Source organism: Poeciliopsis prolifica, unplaced genomic scaffold, assembly GCF_027474105.1.
Source record: "Poeciliopsis prolifica strain line A6 unplaced genomic scaffold, Auburn_PproV2 SCAFFOLD011, whole genome shotgun sequence".
NCBI classification, from domain to species: domain Eukaryota; kingdom Metazoa; phylum Chordata; class Actinopteri; order Cyprinodontiformes; family Poeciliidae; genus Poeciliopsis; species Poeciliopsis prolifica.
The window spans coordinates 13,017,202-13,033,553 of record NW_026562386.1 but is presented as its reverse complement, the minus strand read 5'-3'; the positions used below and the strand labels follow the sequence as shown (position 1 = coordinate 13,033,553).

General features: G+C 37.9%; 1 protein-coding gene across 3 annotated transcripts in view; it reads right to left on the bottom strand.

Moving 5' to 3' along the window:
• Window positions 1-16,352, bottom strand: part of lrp4 (low density lipoprotein receptor-related protein 4) — a 118,675-nt gene that overhangs the window by 51,696 nt on the left and 50,627 nt on the right. For all 3 annotated transcript variants that reach the window (XM_055036583.1, XM_055036584.1, XM_055036585.1), the window contains exon 2: window positions 12,204-12,350. In XM_055036583.1, coding sequence (XP_054892558.1) covers window positions 12,204-12,350 — 147 coding nt within the window. The remainder of the gene's footprint in view (window positions 1-12,203; window positions 12,351-16,352) is intronic.

Here is a 16,352-nt window from a genome sequence, read left to right as displayed (position 1 = left end):
AGGAAAACAAGAAAAAGTGCACAACAATCTGCTTGTTGCACCTTATTAAAATTTTTATGAATTCTGAAATGTAATCTTTTTTTTCCCCAAGACCCCTCAATCTGAAATATTAGCAACAGAATTATTTTCCCAAGAAGCACTCTGTCCGTGGTGACAGATTAAGTTTATAGGATTTGCTTGTTGCCATGACAAATTTCTGCTGAGGGACTTTAACAAGTAGCACTTAAGTGCTGTCATCTACAGAGCCCACCCACCCTAAATGACAGTAAATACTCTGATCATGACATTATAAGACTATTAGGATTTTATATCAAAGCTGAAATTAAGTCATTTGTCCAGCAATAACTTCCCGTGATAGTGCAAACCCACCTACAGATGGTAATCAACACATAATACAACAGTATTGTCCCATTATTGGGCAAGAGCAATTCAATTTTATGTATAAAATTGATCTAATCTCATCCTGACTGTAGCTAGAGATAAAAGTTAGAACTTAATTTTAAAAGTTGGATTAATTATCTTCTCAGTCCTTTTCAAAAGTTTTTTTTTTTTTTTGAAGATTTTGTAAAGATTCTTAGTAAATTATGACCAAACTCAACAAGAAAAAAAAAAAAACAATCTCAGGCAATTATCTGTTTTTGTTTCAAATGTTTGCTAATCTATTCAAGAATGCAGAAGATGTCCTTTTGTGTGAGCATAACTATCCCTTAGCCAACAGGACCTGAAAATACCAAATCTGTGTTCAAGTTCAGCTTTGATTTCATACAAAAGGACAAGTCAAGAAGAGCTCAAGCAAATAAAACAGGCAAACACGTCAACTGTGGCAAACTAAAACCAATTCAACTAAAGCAAACACAGCTGTGGTTCTCTGTCTTGTTGTGAAACATCAGATGAATGAGTTGGCCGTCAGAGTTCGGTAAAGCCAACATATTAATCTGTGTCATGGCAGAAAACAGGTTCATTTAGTCGCAACAAAAAAGAGCTCCACTGCTTCTAAAACACAAACTCAACGAACTTGTCAGTGGAGGAAGAACTGAGACACATATTTTATTGGTTGAGGCAAATTATGGGTGGATTGACTGTTTTAAAAACTCACTTTTTATTTCTTTACCAAAACAAAACTTCTATTTTTAGAAAGGCAGTAATGTTTTTTTTTAGTTTGTTAATTAAATGTGGCTAATTAGCAGCACATAACTGGTAACCCCCACCAAAGTTGCGTGTTCTCCCTAAAATCTAGCCGCAACCCCACATGCTGTGTGTTTACAGCAAGTCATCTGGCTTTTCAATTATATCAGTGTTGTCAAAGGCAGAAAAGATTTTCTACCCCTCACAAGCAGCCTGCATTTATTTTCAGGGCATATTTGGAAACAAATAGAATAGAATAGAATTCAACTTTATTATCATTGCATTGTCACATGTACAAAGCAACAAAATGTAGTTTGCATCTATCCAGAAGTGTTATACAGGATATAAATATTTATAAACAGGTGTACAAAGATATAGACAGAGAATGATATTGAAGTGCTATAAATAAAATGTTTTGTACAAATATAAATATAAATATGAGAGGTACATTTAGAAATATAACTGACAACGATGACATGGTTTTGATGCCACTATATCCAATGAAATGTGGATGAAATGTTCATCTCTAAATCTGCTTAAGTAACCTATAGGAACTTATGAAGCATGAAATGAAAGTGGTGGAATGCATCTTCCAATCGCATAGTGCCACTTTATAGCACAATCAAGTAATTATGTTACCTTAAGTGGTCATAAATATGCAGTTTATATCAAATATAATTTCAAGGAAAATTGACTTTGTAATTTGATGCCATGAAATTAAGTCTGTCTCTTTAAGAAGCTCAAAATCTTTCTGATACTCCGCCTTAAGTAGGTCATCACAACAACTCTACTCCATTACCCCGTTTACAACTGATCTTAGAAGCATTGGACGGAGAGATAGTTTCCATGATGAGTTTAGCAGATATGCAGTTTCTCTAGGTGTTTGTCAAATCCTGCTGCTGCTGCTCATCAGAAGGGGTTGATAAGGTGTAAGTGAGCGGTACTCTATGAGGCAGAAACTCGACTGTAAGCATTTAGGTGGCATGGAATCAGGATAACATTGTAACATGGGATGAATCCAAAAAAAAGTCACTTTTACTTGTAAAGTAGTGCTCTATTGCCTAGTTGGTTAGAAAGCTAGAATTTTTTCTTGGTTACAAGAAATGCTAATTTATTTGCTTAGAAATATTTCTGGTCATAAAAAACATGAGCAGTTATGGTGTGGAAACTTCAATAAAAGTGTTAGGCTAATGCTCTTAAGGTCAGTAAGCTACAGAAGACATGTCTGTAAAACAGCTAAGAGTGGGCTCTCTATTTGGGTATACAACCCAATAAAATAAGCAATCAATACAAGCTTGTTTATCTTGCATTACTCAAAGTATGCAACAAAGTTTGACTGGAAAGCTTTGCCTAATATTGCTTTAATAGATCTAACAAATATTTATTTGAATATTTTTGCTGAAGACTGTATCAAAGTAATACACATGGTGTCCAGAACACTCCTAATTTTAATTACCAAAATATCCTAATTTAGAAGCAATATGAACAATTGTTGGCTTTATGATTTGAAGAAAACCAATTGGATCATTATTTACATTTTGTGTAATTGCCCTGGTACTGTGGAAGCACTCTTTTTACTCAAGGTAGGTAAAAAAAAAATGCATACGGCACATTTCTCAGTAAAAAGATTGTATTTACTGTAGGCCACAGTTTCAGTTTTATTCACTTAGATCACATTTGAAACCTACATAAGCATATACTGCACTGGTTAAGGCAAAAAGGTCTGGTCAAAATAAAAAACTCTTGGTCCTGCTTTTGTTTGTCACTTTGTCCTCCATCAACCTCTTATGTCCTCTTCTATGTGAACAAGCGTGCCCAAGCTAATTTAGTGAGAAGGAAGTAAATATTTAGGAAGGAGGCGGAGGAAAGCACTGAGCAACCTTTAGACGGGGAAACAGACGGGGGAGGGGAGGATTATGCTAATGTGTCCAAACAACTACGTTGAAGGTTGCAACAAAAAGCGAAACAACCAAAAAGGAGAAAGAGGCAAGAAAAAGGACAGATGAAAAGAAGGAAGAAATTCAAGCACACAGTGTGAAATAAATGAGAAAGTCTTGGGGAAAAAGAAAAGTGAGTTGGTTGTTCGGGTTTCCTGTGGTCCGAGGGCAAAGAAGAGAGGGATGCAAGGGCAGAGGGAGAAAAAGATGAAGCAACACATGGAGAAGGAGCGAATGGGGTCCTAATCTTCTCCGCTCCTGCTTTTAGATCAGCTGAGCTCCCGTGGTCCCGGCTGCTTCCTGATTGGCTGCCACAGTGCAGGATGGTGGATTAAAGGACAGAGGGGGTATGCTTCTTTTCTCATGGTTCACATTGGAGTGTGAACCTGTGAGAATCCATTTTAACTGTGGTCATACTCTCCTAATGTATCTAAATGTCTGGATGCTTTTATTTAGGTTTTTGTTTGGTTCCTCCCAGGAATACAAGACATAGTTAGGTGCCAATGTTCAGAAGATTTGAAAAACAAATATCACTTGCCAAGTCCGTTTCTGCATTGTAAGTGTATAAAGTTCAAAGTTACATCAAAGAAAATCTTTAGTTACAATTCTAATTCAGATTTCACAGTTAAGAGGTGAAAATTTGTGAGATTTCAGAACATTCGGAGTTACCATGTCCAAAATAGAGTTAGTCAGCATTTCAAACAGGTTTCCATCATTCTTATTTAACACCCAACAAGTCCTGCTTTCACCTCACAGAAGTCCAGAGGTGCATCGAAAGCAGAGTACTCACAACGGTAGAAAATGTCCCACTTTACCTGAAAGCCATTTATGTGACTTCAGTACACACTCATTTCCCAAAGCTCACGGATGTCTGTGAGCTGACAGAAAACCAAACCTCACATGGTGCTTTTAAAAATCACAGAAGACAGAGAATTTCCTCTTCCGTTTCATCTCATTTCCACCCAGGCTCCCACTTAAAGTCCTGCTGGGCAGAAAGTATCTCAGGTCATCACTGATTAAATTATCCTACCCAGTGCAGAAATGGACACAAACACTAAAGTACACAAGTGTCTAGGGCTGAAATGATTAATCGGCTTAATCATGATTAATATATTATTAAAATTATCGTCAACTAAATAAATAAATGATTAATTGTTGTTTGGAGTATACAAACTCAAAAAGGTGAGGAAAAAAAAAACATTAATAGCAGTAATAAGCCCAAAATCTGTACAAAAAATATTGCATTTAAGATTAAAACACTTTGTAAATTTGTTTTAGCCAAAACTCCTAAAGTGGCATAGTTTTACCTTCTTACATTAATAGATTAATTTTAACCAATTAATCTACTAATCATCAGAATAATCAAATTAACTGATTATTAAAATAATTGTAAAAAACAAAATCCATAAGTCTATGTCACTGAAAGTGAAAAGCACAGAGAAATAAATAAAAAAATTAACTGATGGATGTGCAGGAAGGAAAGAGAAGGTGAAACATCAGCAAATAAAGTGTCTTATCTGTATCTGTTGCTCTCACCAGTCATCTGTCTGGATAGATTAATTGCACCAACTTAAAATCCATCACTATGGGAATATGAGTACACCCATTTTGCCCCAGAAACTATTTCTGACTGCACTGGCAGCAGATGCAACCAAAATTATATCCAACAGATTCGGTGCTGCAACATCTGACCTGCAGAATGTTGCAAACTTGCACCAAGTCCGGGTTTACACCTAAAGATCCTAACGTGAAAAACTTATGAACCTGATGTTGCTAAGGCTCTCTGGGACAGAGCATGAGACCATGGGAGTTTTTCATACCAGAAAAATGTAATCTCAAGAAACCTTTCTAGAAAAAACATCCATTTTATACAGCATATCAAAGTCAGTTCAGAAATGCTAATTAATTATAAATATTCCAATTTGATCCTCATTGCTATAAAGTGCAAAATCGCAAAATTAGTTTATAATGCCAGTGGATGAAAAAATTTTACTTAGTCACCAATGTCACAGTAACCCCTCAACTTGACAATTTAACATGTGGTGACAATGGGAATGACTCAGAACTGAACCCAGATTGAATCACCACCGACTGGACTGGGTGTATGAGAAGATGACCAGACCAGAGACTTAAAAACAGAAACAAGGAATACTGAAGCATTGGTTCTGGGATACTTTGAATGTTAAAGAAAACAAAGTTATTTATAGTTGTAGTTTTAGCACCTTTTCTTAAACACAGTTAAACAGATGAACTGATCATAACTGAGATATTGCAATCGGTTCTTAACCGGTAGAGAGACAAGGTTAGACAAAGTGTCTCTCACCTTTAATAAGACACCCTAACATTATCTGCAGTAATGTGTCAGTCAATGGCTCTCTCCAACAAAGTGAAAGTTAAACAGAAACAGGACAGCAGATGTAGAAGTGTGTCTCTTTCAGAAAGAGACACACACCTTGAACTTTAAAAAAGCCAGATTAGTATGGAGTTTGATTAGGTCAATGTGAAGAAATATTCCTCGCTTACAGTGTTTTCGACTGAATCCATTTCCAACTTTGTTCCAAACCATTGTTTATATTTCAATATTATATTTCTGACTTATCCTGCTGTAAATACTCGGTTTTCCCTCATTTGCATTGCTTATAGTAATCAGAGATTAGCTGGGCAAGATAGTGAAGCTTTCAAAAAACACAAAATGTTGTTTAGATCAGAAAAAAATAAGATGATAAGAGAAATGTGTTTGCAGGGATGGTGACAAAGACATTTGTGATTTATGGAGTTACCTCCCACATACTCAGAATACAACAATCCTTTACTGGAAGAGGCATTTGATGTGGCATACTTCACTAGCTTTTATGGCTGTAGAAAATCATTCCAGTTCTGTCACAGAACTGCCTTTAGCACAAGTCTTGGTTAAGTAAAAGGATCAGATACCAATACTAATCAATCCTTGGGGAGGTTACAGCAACAAACTTCACCCTTCCAGCAAGAGAAGCAATGTTTTAATGGCTTTCTGGTGTGAGGTAAGCAACTGGTCACACTTCTGCAGTCATGTCTTCAGTCCATGCAAATGTACAGGCCAAAGAGCTGACAGTCTGAATTCAAATAAGTGGTGATTCAAACCAATATTCCTCAATATGTCTTCTGAATACAGGACAGTGAGATAAAAAGATGAAGAATTCATCTGATCTCATTCAAGCTTGTGTTTCCAAAAGTCCTCTTTCAACATAAAACAGCAGTTTGAGCAAGAACAGAATAAGGACAGTGGTGAAACATTTAGCTGAGAGCACTAACCATTACATGAACCAGACAACGTTCTGTCCTTCATCACTCTCATTCCACTTCCCTGTGCCTCCAGAGCCCTCACCGTGATTTCATAAGATACCAGACACACGCAAGCAGCATGCAGTCTTCATTCTCCTTGTGGAGGTTTATGGATGTGGTGCATACTGCCAAGAACATAAACATGTCCTCCTCTAATTAAGAAAAGCTTCAAAGCAAAGTCTCTTACAGCTCATGTGTTTGGCCAGCCGTCAAAAATAAAAAGGCACTCCTGTATGCCATCCAGCTGTATTTGTGAAAAAAAAAAAAAAGAATATGTAAAGATGGCAAGGCCTTAAATATTTGATGAACTGCATGAGTTATGTCTTCAATAACTTCCATCAAAGCTAATTAGCCTCCTGTCCTTCAGGTGTGAAGCCTAGTTACGAGAGTTTCGACAAGTGAGGCGAAGAAATCCAAACACTTCGATTAACTTTGTGTTATTTATATGTGTATCCTTTCAGAAACTTGAATGTTTAATGAGGCGCTCATATTTTATACAGTTTTTCAATTTATTTATTTTGGTTGGTCTTTGTATCCCTAAATACCAAAGTGAATGCTGGATTGTTGGAACAAGGTGAGAAAGTAAATACAAAAAGTCTGAAAGCGTTTCAGGCTGCCTGTTCTGGCACACACCGGCCCATCAAGGAGAGAGAGAAAAAAACCTTTTGCTTGAATGAGAAGTCTGATGATGTCACAGGAATGCAGAGGCAGCAGATACAGAGGAGTTAGCACCAGATTACAACCTGTGTGCCCTTTCAGAAAAACAACATAATTATTACATCTTTCACATCAAATTTATTTTTAATGACACTACGATGGGTACTCTGCATTTTACAAAATTAGATGCCAAGTTTCACTCTGAAATACAGAGACCTCACACTTTTATACACAATACCTATTTAGAAAGCAAACTTCAATCTTCTCCATCTTAAAATCTGTAACACTCAGATTATTCACATCTGGACTGAAGTATTGTGAAGCACAGGTAATTTTGATATATTCAAATTTTCAAGACTTACTGTTACTGTTTAAACATTGTAATTGTCTTTGTGCTTGAGATGAATAAGTACTGAAGTCTGGAAACAATACATCTTTCCATGACGGAGAATAGAAGAAAGCTCAACCTCGATGTTTTGATGTTAATTTTCTAACTTCAACAAACCAGCTTCAGAAGCAACATATTCGGCCATTATTTGGATTTAGCTTAAGTTAAAATAGAAAAAATATATTTTTGTACTTAGTTTAAGTTAATTGTAAATAATTATTTTAACTGCAATACTGTCAAAGTGTTGCTAACAGTATACCCAGCACTAACACATAATACTGAAGATCAGCAAGAACGTAAAGCTAAAAGTGTTGGTTTATTTTCCTTCTCTTTACAACAATAAAAGGATTGCAGCCAAGATGCACACCTTGGAAACACATTGGTATGGACCCTTAACTTTAAATAGTCTGCCTGAAAGGGTAAATTTATGGCCATCAAGCAAAGCTCTCAGCAGCCAGTGTGGTCCAGTACAAATAGGGCCGATGTTACAGGAGGTTTAAGAGGAGAACATATGGCTGCAAAGTCCATTTCCTCCTCACCCACCAGGAGCTGTGAGTGAGATGGAGTATGCTAATGATCACTGTTCCAGATCACTATTCTTAAAGTACATTTGCACACGCAAGCACACACACACACACACACAGTAACGTGTTGAACATTTTTAAATAGTCCTCGAAGACCCTCATCACCCTATTTTTCCAATCCATCTTCGGTCTCTACAGCTATGAAATTTTATCTGGTAGAACACAAACACAAACACATACACGCACACACGCACGCAAACCACGTCTTTAAACTGCACTATTTCCACATGATTTCCACATTGTAATTAGATCGCTTCATAAAGATGGTCAGCCTTTGCTCCCATCCTCCCTACTTCAACACACACAAACACGCATTCCTGCTCTCTGTTTCAAGACAGTTGAACTCTGTCTGGAAATTGGTAAATTGGTATAAATGATAAACACATTAAAGTTCAAAAAAAGTCTGGATGCCACGCACTACACTGCTTCGATTCAGCAGAAAAGACACGGCCCTCTGTGCTTCCCTGTGTGTGTTCATTGTGATTGGATATTCTCACGGTCACACAACTTTGCCGATCAGCCTTGAGGAAAATCACTCTATCCTCTGAACTGAAGCTGCACCTTCGAAAATTCAATTCTTCGATGTTTTTACAGAACCTTCCTGAAAACTATAAAATTCAACTCTTCACGATTGGACTCAGTTAATTCAATCAGTGCGATAGAAGGGGTTTACTCAAATATTCATTTTCTGTGCTCTGCAATGTTTTTGCATTGAATAGCACAAGCAATCTCTTTCATTTTCAGAACGCAAAATAATTTTAGCGTCGACCTGATCTGTCAGTTAGCAGGAAATTAAATTTAACTTAAAAAATAAAAATCACCTGCAAATATACACCACTTCAGTGAACATGTTATTCATGAATTCAAAGATTATATTATTTGTTTTTTATTTATTATATATATATATATATATATATATATATATATATATATATATATATATATATATATATATATATATATATATATACATACATATATATATATAGACAATGTGTTCAGTGAATGTCTCAGACAACAGGGAACGGAGGTTGAGGTGCCAGAGATACCATCATGGGAGGACAAACCCCTACATGGGATGTACCACCAGCAAATAACCCAAGTGGCTGATATCAGTAAATCCTACCAATGGCTGGAAAAAGCTGGACTCAAGGACAGCACAGAGGCCCTCATCCTGGCCGCCCAGGAACAGGCCCTAAACACCAGAGCAATAGAGGCCCAGATCTACCACACCAGACAAGACCCAAGGTGTAGGTTGTGCAAGGAGGCCCCTGAGACAGTCCAGCACATCACAGCAGGGTGCAAGATACTGGCAGGGAAAGCGTACATGGAGCGACATAACCAAGTGGCAGGCATAGTGTACAGAAACATCTGTGCAGAATATGGACTGGAAACCCCGAGATCAAAGTGGGAAACACCCCCAAAGGTGGTGGAGAACGCCAGAGCTAAGATCCTGTGGGACTTCCAGATCCAGACAGACAAAATGGTAATGGCGAACCAACCAACATTGTCGTAGTGGATAAACAACAGAGGAAAGCCGTTGTGGTAGATGTAGCAATACCAGCGACTGCAACATCAGGAAAAAGGAGCACGAGAAACTGGAGAAATACCAGGGCCTCAGGGAAGAACTGGAGAGGGCCTGGAAGGTGAAGACCACAGTGGTGCCTGTGGTCATCGGGGCCCTCGGGGCAGTAACCCCCAAACTGGAGCAGTGGCTACAACAGATCCCAGGAACAACATCAGACATCTCAGTCCAGAAATGTGCAGTCCTTGGCACAGCCAAGATACTGCGCAGAACCCTCAAGCTCCCAGGCCTCTGGTAGAGGACCCGAGCTCAGAGGATAAGAACCACCCGCGGTGGGTGAGAAGGGAATTTTTTTATATATCAAAAGCCAAGAACCCTACAATCTCACAATCTACTTAACAACAAAAGACCACCTGAAAGCCAAAAGTTTTACTGAGTAAATTGGCCATTAAAATGGAAACTACTAATGGTTCCAGTCTGAATGAGCTCAAGATTTTGTCCATGAAAAAAAATAAATAAATAAATAAAATCTACACGCAGATTATAGTATATAGTCATCACCAATTTCTTCAATTGTTTTTCAGTGTTGGCAAAACTTTCTGAAACATTTATTTATTTTTTTTCAGTTTTACAACTGCAACAATAAATATAATAAATTCTGATGGGTACACTGCTGTGATCAAACAGCATTACTGAGAAACAGAATAAATGCCTTCAACATGAGGACTGCTGTTACAAGATTGACTGGAGTCATCCAAGCGAGTGATCGTCCGACCACAGAGCGATAAAGCAGGGAATCGATCTTACAGTACTAATGGATTAGGAAGGTCTAGGTAGATGCTCCGATATCTGTCAGCTGCTTCCATGTGTCTCTTTAAATAAGTAACGCACTGCAAATCAATACGTGGCAATCGGACTCACTAAACATTCAACTGGCCAGAGATCAATAACACTTAGCATTCTCTCTGCTAAATCCTAACAAGCTTAATATGACAGAAGAAGAGTGATGGAGATTGAATACTGATCCACAAACCTCTGAAAGAGGTTGAGAAAGTGCCCAACAAAAAAAGGGCAGCATCTACCCTCCTGCTCAAAGAGCGAGCAGCGACGAGAACAAAAAAGGCCCTCGCATCGACGTTTCCCATCGTTACACAGAAGAGCAAAAGAAGAGCACCGAAGATCTCCTCCACTTGACAAACTGACATGCTCTGCAAGAAAATACTCCCGTCTCCCTCTGCTGCCAAGACTCCCCTCCAGCCAAAATGCATCTGGTGCCAGAAGTCACTCAAGCATTTGTTTTTGTGTGCATTTTGTGCATACACAATCTCTCTTAGAAATGGTACCTTCCAAACTAGTCAGCCATTCAGAGTTTTACTGGGGAAAGATTGGATCAATATCAGGTCAATTTCCATATTTTTGTTAGTTTTTTTTTTTTTTTTTTACGCTATGCAAGAAAAACGACTGAGCACACTTTCATATCCACAGCCAATTTAAAAAGTCAGGCGGCTGCCAAGAATAGCCACGTCTTGAGGTAGTTTAATGCCTTGCTCAAGGGCCCAGTACATAATGTTCCAAAGAGAATCGCAGGTCGCGTCATAAATATTTCAAATTTAATTTCAAATTATACCAAATATTATAAGTGAATTTATCATTAAAAACAGTATTGGGGTTCTTCTCATTTCCATTTTATTGTTAATTTGCATAGTAATCAAAATTTGCCTGGTACTAAACATTATCTAAAAAGCTTTGATCATGTTTAATTCCTGGAAGATTAGACAAAATCTTCCACATGCACTTTAAAATGCAGATATTTAGGTAATTTGTTGCAAAAAAAAAAAAAAGAAAGAAAAAAAAAAGAACTGGACTTTTTGAGTTTTTTTAACAGCTGCTAAAATCATGAAAGCGTCTCGGGGGATCTTGGTTAAGGGTGGGGGAGAAAAAGCAGAAGCAATACAAGAAAGGAAGCTTCAATTTAGCACATAGAAACCACAACTGTGGGAGATATTTCCAAATTTGTGGTGTACAACATCCCTACCATTAAAATTTTGTGGAAATATTAGTTTCATCTCTTTGTTTCTGAGAAAATTACACTGGGTATGTGCCACCAATCAACCAGTCTGCCAAAAAACAAATATCTGTCCAATACTTTGTCAAAACGTCCTGTACGTTCTGTTCTAAAGATGATCAAAAATAAATACAGAATTCATTTTAACAGAATAAAACTAGCCAACACCAACTAATCTTATTTTTGCTGCATTTCAGTCCAATATATAATCACCTCATCCTACTTTGATATTTTATGCTGAGGGTGCTGCAGCAAGGGCTGCAAGAGAGAGAGCCCAGAATATTGCAAATACATCATCAATGTAAGCTTATTATGTGCAATATTCACATCATAAAGAACTGTTTGGAGAGCAATAACTGTTGGCCAAGACATCCCAACTGTTATAAACATGTATTTTACACAGTAATGTAACATTTAGCCAGTTGGACAGAGTCTCGTGGCAGCAGATGTTCATACAGGACATAAATGACACTCCCCAAAATAAAGCTCACAGAGCGAAAAAGCAGACATGAGAAAGAGAGGAACTAGGAAATTAGGCGTACACCAGGACTTAAGTTGAACCCATTTAGAAGAGAATGTTCAACCACAAGCAAAAACTCACTGCATCCGTCCTCATCGCTGTGGTCCCCGCAATCATTGTCTCCGTCACACTGCCACTGGGCCGGAATGCAGGTACACTCCCCAAACGCGCTGACCGCACATGTGAAGTGGTTCCTCCCGCACGAACAGTCAGCACTCCCCTGAACACCTGCAAAAGACCAGAAATAAAGGTTATAGTTCCTGTGACATAAACTGGGGATCCGAATCGTTGGCTTTGGTCATCATTTCTCAACAGTTTGACACTGCTCTGTAAACCACAATGCATAAAACAAAGGGTTGCAGAAAGCAACAGACGTCAAAGATGTTTAAAGTTACAAGATGACAGTGAATCTAAATAAAACAGATTGTAAAAATTGATTTTTACCCTCCTCTCCCCATTCCACGTGTTCATATCTGAAGCAGTAAACAATTTAATAACTCTGCAGAGGTTCATAACATCCTGATTTATGGCATCAGCGTTTAGAAATTTCTGAAGAAAATCACAGGTGCTTTTATGAATTGATGCTTTGAGCATAAAACATTTCTCTTGCAGATATTTCTCTGAAAGTGCAAGACTTTATCTGGTAAATCAATCGATGAGCAACGAGTCCTTGCTTTAATCAAAGAAATTACTAAATCAAATATAGAAATTAAAATGTTTTCTTTTTCTGATCTAGTATAAAATTTGATTTATGTTGGTAAAGAAGTCTCTTTAGAGTGTGTGCTTTTCATGGAGCTGCACCATAAGTATTAAAAGTTAACACTTAAATCTGAATCCAGTTACAGAAAAAGTCTTCAACACAAGTATAACAGCAAAGAGGTTGGTTTTATTTGAATTACAGATGTAACTCTCTAAGGAATTGTAACCAGAGATCTCGCAGTATATTTGTCAGTCTGTCCTACAACAGACTGTCCAACCCTGATTGAATCCTAACTATCCAAACACATAAAATAGGTGAAAGGCCTGTCAATACAAGCTCTGACCAAGACAGTGAATGCTTCACATTTGACAGTGTGTTGAAACTCTTATTTTGAAGATAAGGATGTTATTGACTTGCCTTGTCAATACTGACAGTTGCGGTACAAACTTTTAGAAGTACTGACCAACACTAAAGCATAAGGAAGCTTCCACTAATCTGCTACGCAACACTGCAGAAAAAGATAACTGACAGACACCCTATGAATTAACTGTCAGCATTATGACATACACAAAGTGACAATACATGTGGATGGTACAGATGCTTTTCCAGATGATTTGCCTTCTGAGACAAGATGAAAAGCAGCACTTGGTGATTTACAGACTTGTTTTTTCGTCTTAAGCTTAATCATTGCAAAACAACAAAAAAAGTAGGACATTACGGATGGCTTACAATGACATAAGTGTTAATCATTAATGAGCTTTCAGTGTTGCAAATTTAAATCAGACTATAAATCACTCAGATGACCAATATAAATTATCAATGCGTAAAACAAAGGATAACTAAAAGTTCTTTCTAGTGTACAACATCAGGAGGATTTTGTTTCTAGGTGATGAAGTTTTAGATATATTTCCAATTTGAATGCTTGAGATTTTATGGTTAGTTGTCAATAGGACTGTATCTGTTGAAAGCATACAATGAAAAATCCTGAAAAATCTGTCAAATTCAGTGTATGCCCCATTTCCAAGTACAGCAAATCTATAAACAAACAGCAATTGTGTAATAAGCAATAAACATGTGATGGTGTTGCAGTTTTGCATGTGTAGAAATTGAACAGTTTCTCCCGAAATGATAAAAAAGCCAAATGCACACTTAGCCACAGCAACAACAACAACAAAAAAAAAAAAACACCACATGATCACACACATCACAGCGACGCGAGACCATGAGATGGAACAAATAAAAGTTTCCCCGTTTTGCTCTCACTTTGAAGTCTATTAATGACCATCTGTGTGTGTTTGAGTGTCAGTTTAGCTGAAACTGGCCGGCCACAACCCAAAGTTCTTGGAGTATGTGTGTGAGGGTGTGCGTGTGTGTGTGTGTGTCTGTGTGTATGTGCGTGTGTGGTTCCTGGCCTCTTCACAAAGGCATCAGTCAACCCAGGAGGGCCTGGCAGGGAGAGCTCAGTAAGCTTCAGATCCCTCCCACAGCACTAAATTAATGGCCTCTTTCTATTCATTTCCCTCTCTCTGTCTCTTTCTCCTCTTTCCACCATTCTTTCTTCACATTTCTTCACCCCTTAAGTTGCCTCCCTTCTTTTCTGCACTCCCCCCCCCCTTCCAGTCCCCTTGTTTCCAGAGCTCCCCACTAATGGGAGTGAAACGGCGATGGCGTCATCCGAGTCTTCCTGTCTTTAAACTTGTCTTTCTAATTTTCTAGCACAGTCTGTAATTCCTCAAGTCTCCGACCCTCGGGCCGTGGCGTTTACCTCGTGAGAGACAACAGAGGACAAAGAGACAGAACTAAAGTCGCCAACAAGGTTTTGGTATTTGTCAGCACAGCCTGTTCAGCTTAGACCATGGAGTAGTAAGCTTTGCTCAATTTATAATGTTGAGCTAATGTGCATTCACTGTGGGTTCCGTAGCGCTAAATTAGAGTCTGTGAGATGGATCAGAAGTCATGTCAACATGAAGCCACATCACAGGACTTGCATTTGTCAGACATGCTTTAAAAAGCATAGGTCACTAGGTCTCAGCCAAAGAAACCGACAGACCCCAGCAGAAAGCCACCAATGACACCATGCAAAAAATTTACATCAATTATTCTAAAGCAGTATAGATAAAACCATGTTCCCCAATCTGCACAGGCAGATGGAATCATTGCGGCGATATTACAGGATGCCACCTCCCAGAAGGAAAACGCTAAACATTTTCAACAGAGAAAATTGAAGCACTATTTTTTCCCCACAGCTATGGTGGAAGTTAGTGTCAATGATTCTTAAAAGTAAAAAAACAAACAAATTTAAAAACTAACAGATAAGTCACAAGCATCAGAGAAAATCATAGATGATTCAATCCAATATTTTTAGGCTGTGATCACAATGTCAGAATTTAAAGGACAGCCGATACCAGAACTTCTAAATCAAATAATTTGTTAATCAAATATTCAATGACGTCTGCATAAAAGCAGGCTGTAGTAGAACCACAGTGATTCAGAAACACATAAATACAATGTCAAAGTCAGTTTTATATCCAACATGTCCAGGTTTAAATGACTAATGTTCCAACATGGTTTTGAGGATGAGTTCCTCAAGACCATGCTGGATTTTTTTGCTGTTTTTATGTTTTAAACTGTTTATCCAAAGGTAGAAAAATCTTAAACACTTTAGTCAAATTGATTACTGCAACAGTGTCTGTCAAAAAGGTCAATCAGACAGCTGCAGCTGATTCGGAACAATCTGCTCACATTCTCAGTTTTGTGAAAAATAGAAAAAATTTAAGTTGCAAAAGAAAAAACAAGTGGAAAAACTGACGGAGACTGTGACACCACGGTTCGATCTTGACACTTTATTAGAAATAATTACAAGTAATACAAATAGAAATTAAAAAATTCTAAAAGTACCGAAATATTATCTGCCACAACCGATGATGGGAAAAGAAAATTAACACAGCAAGCAGAAACAGGCATCAGTTTAGGAAAGTATAAAAGTATGCCCAAACCAGACAGACATACCTGTATATTCATTAATGATAACAAAAAAACAGCATTTACTGCGAAAGCAAAGGGAGATCATCAGCGCGCAATAGATTGCTACGCAAGGCTGCAGACACACAGACTGTGCAGCAGCCAGGCCCAGCAGCCCAGCGCCTTTGGAGAGCGCCAGCGTGACAAGTCTCTGATGCATCACAAAGATAACAGATCACAAGCGAGGCTTTTTTCGTAGACACAGTAGGTCACTTTGTGCTGTAAATACAGGTCTAACAACAAACTATCAAAATATCAAAAGACTGTTCATGTGAAGCACGAACAGAAGGATCGCCTCAGCTGTTCACTGATGCGATGCTTGGATTTTTTTTAACAAAAGAAGGTGAGCTGGGAGAACTGAAAGTAAGAATCAGAGACAAAGGGCCAACATCAACATTGTACCTTTTTGAAGTTTTGTTTTTTTCCTTGTCCAGTTTCAAAACGGTGCTTAGAAAAAACAATTCCTTATAAATTTATTTTATTTTTACTTTTTTGTTCTACTAACATGG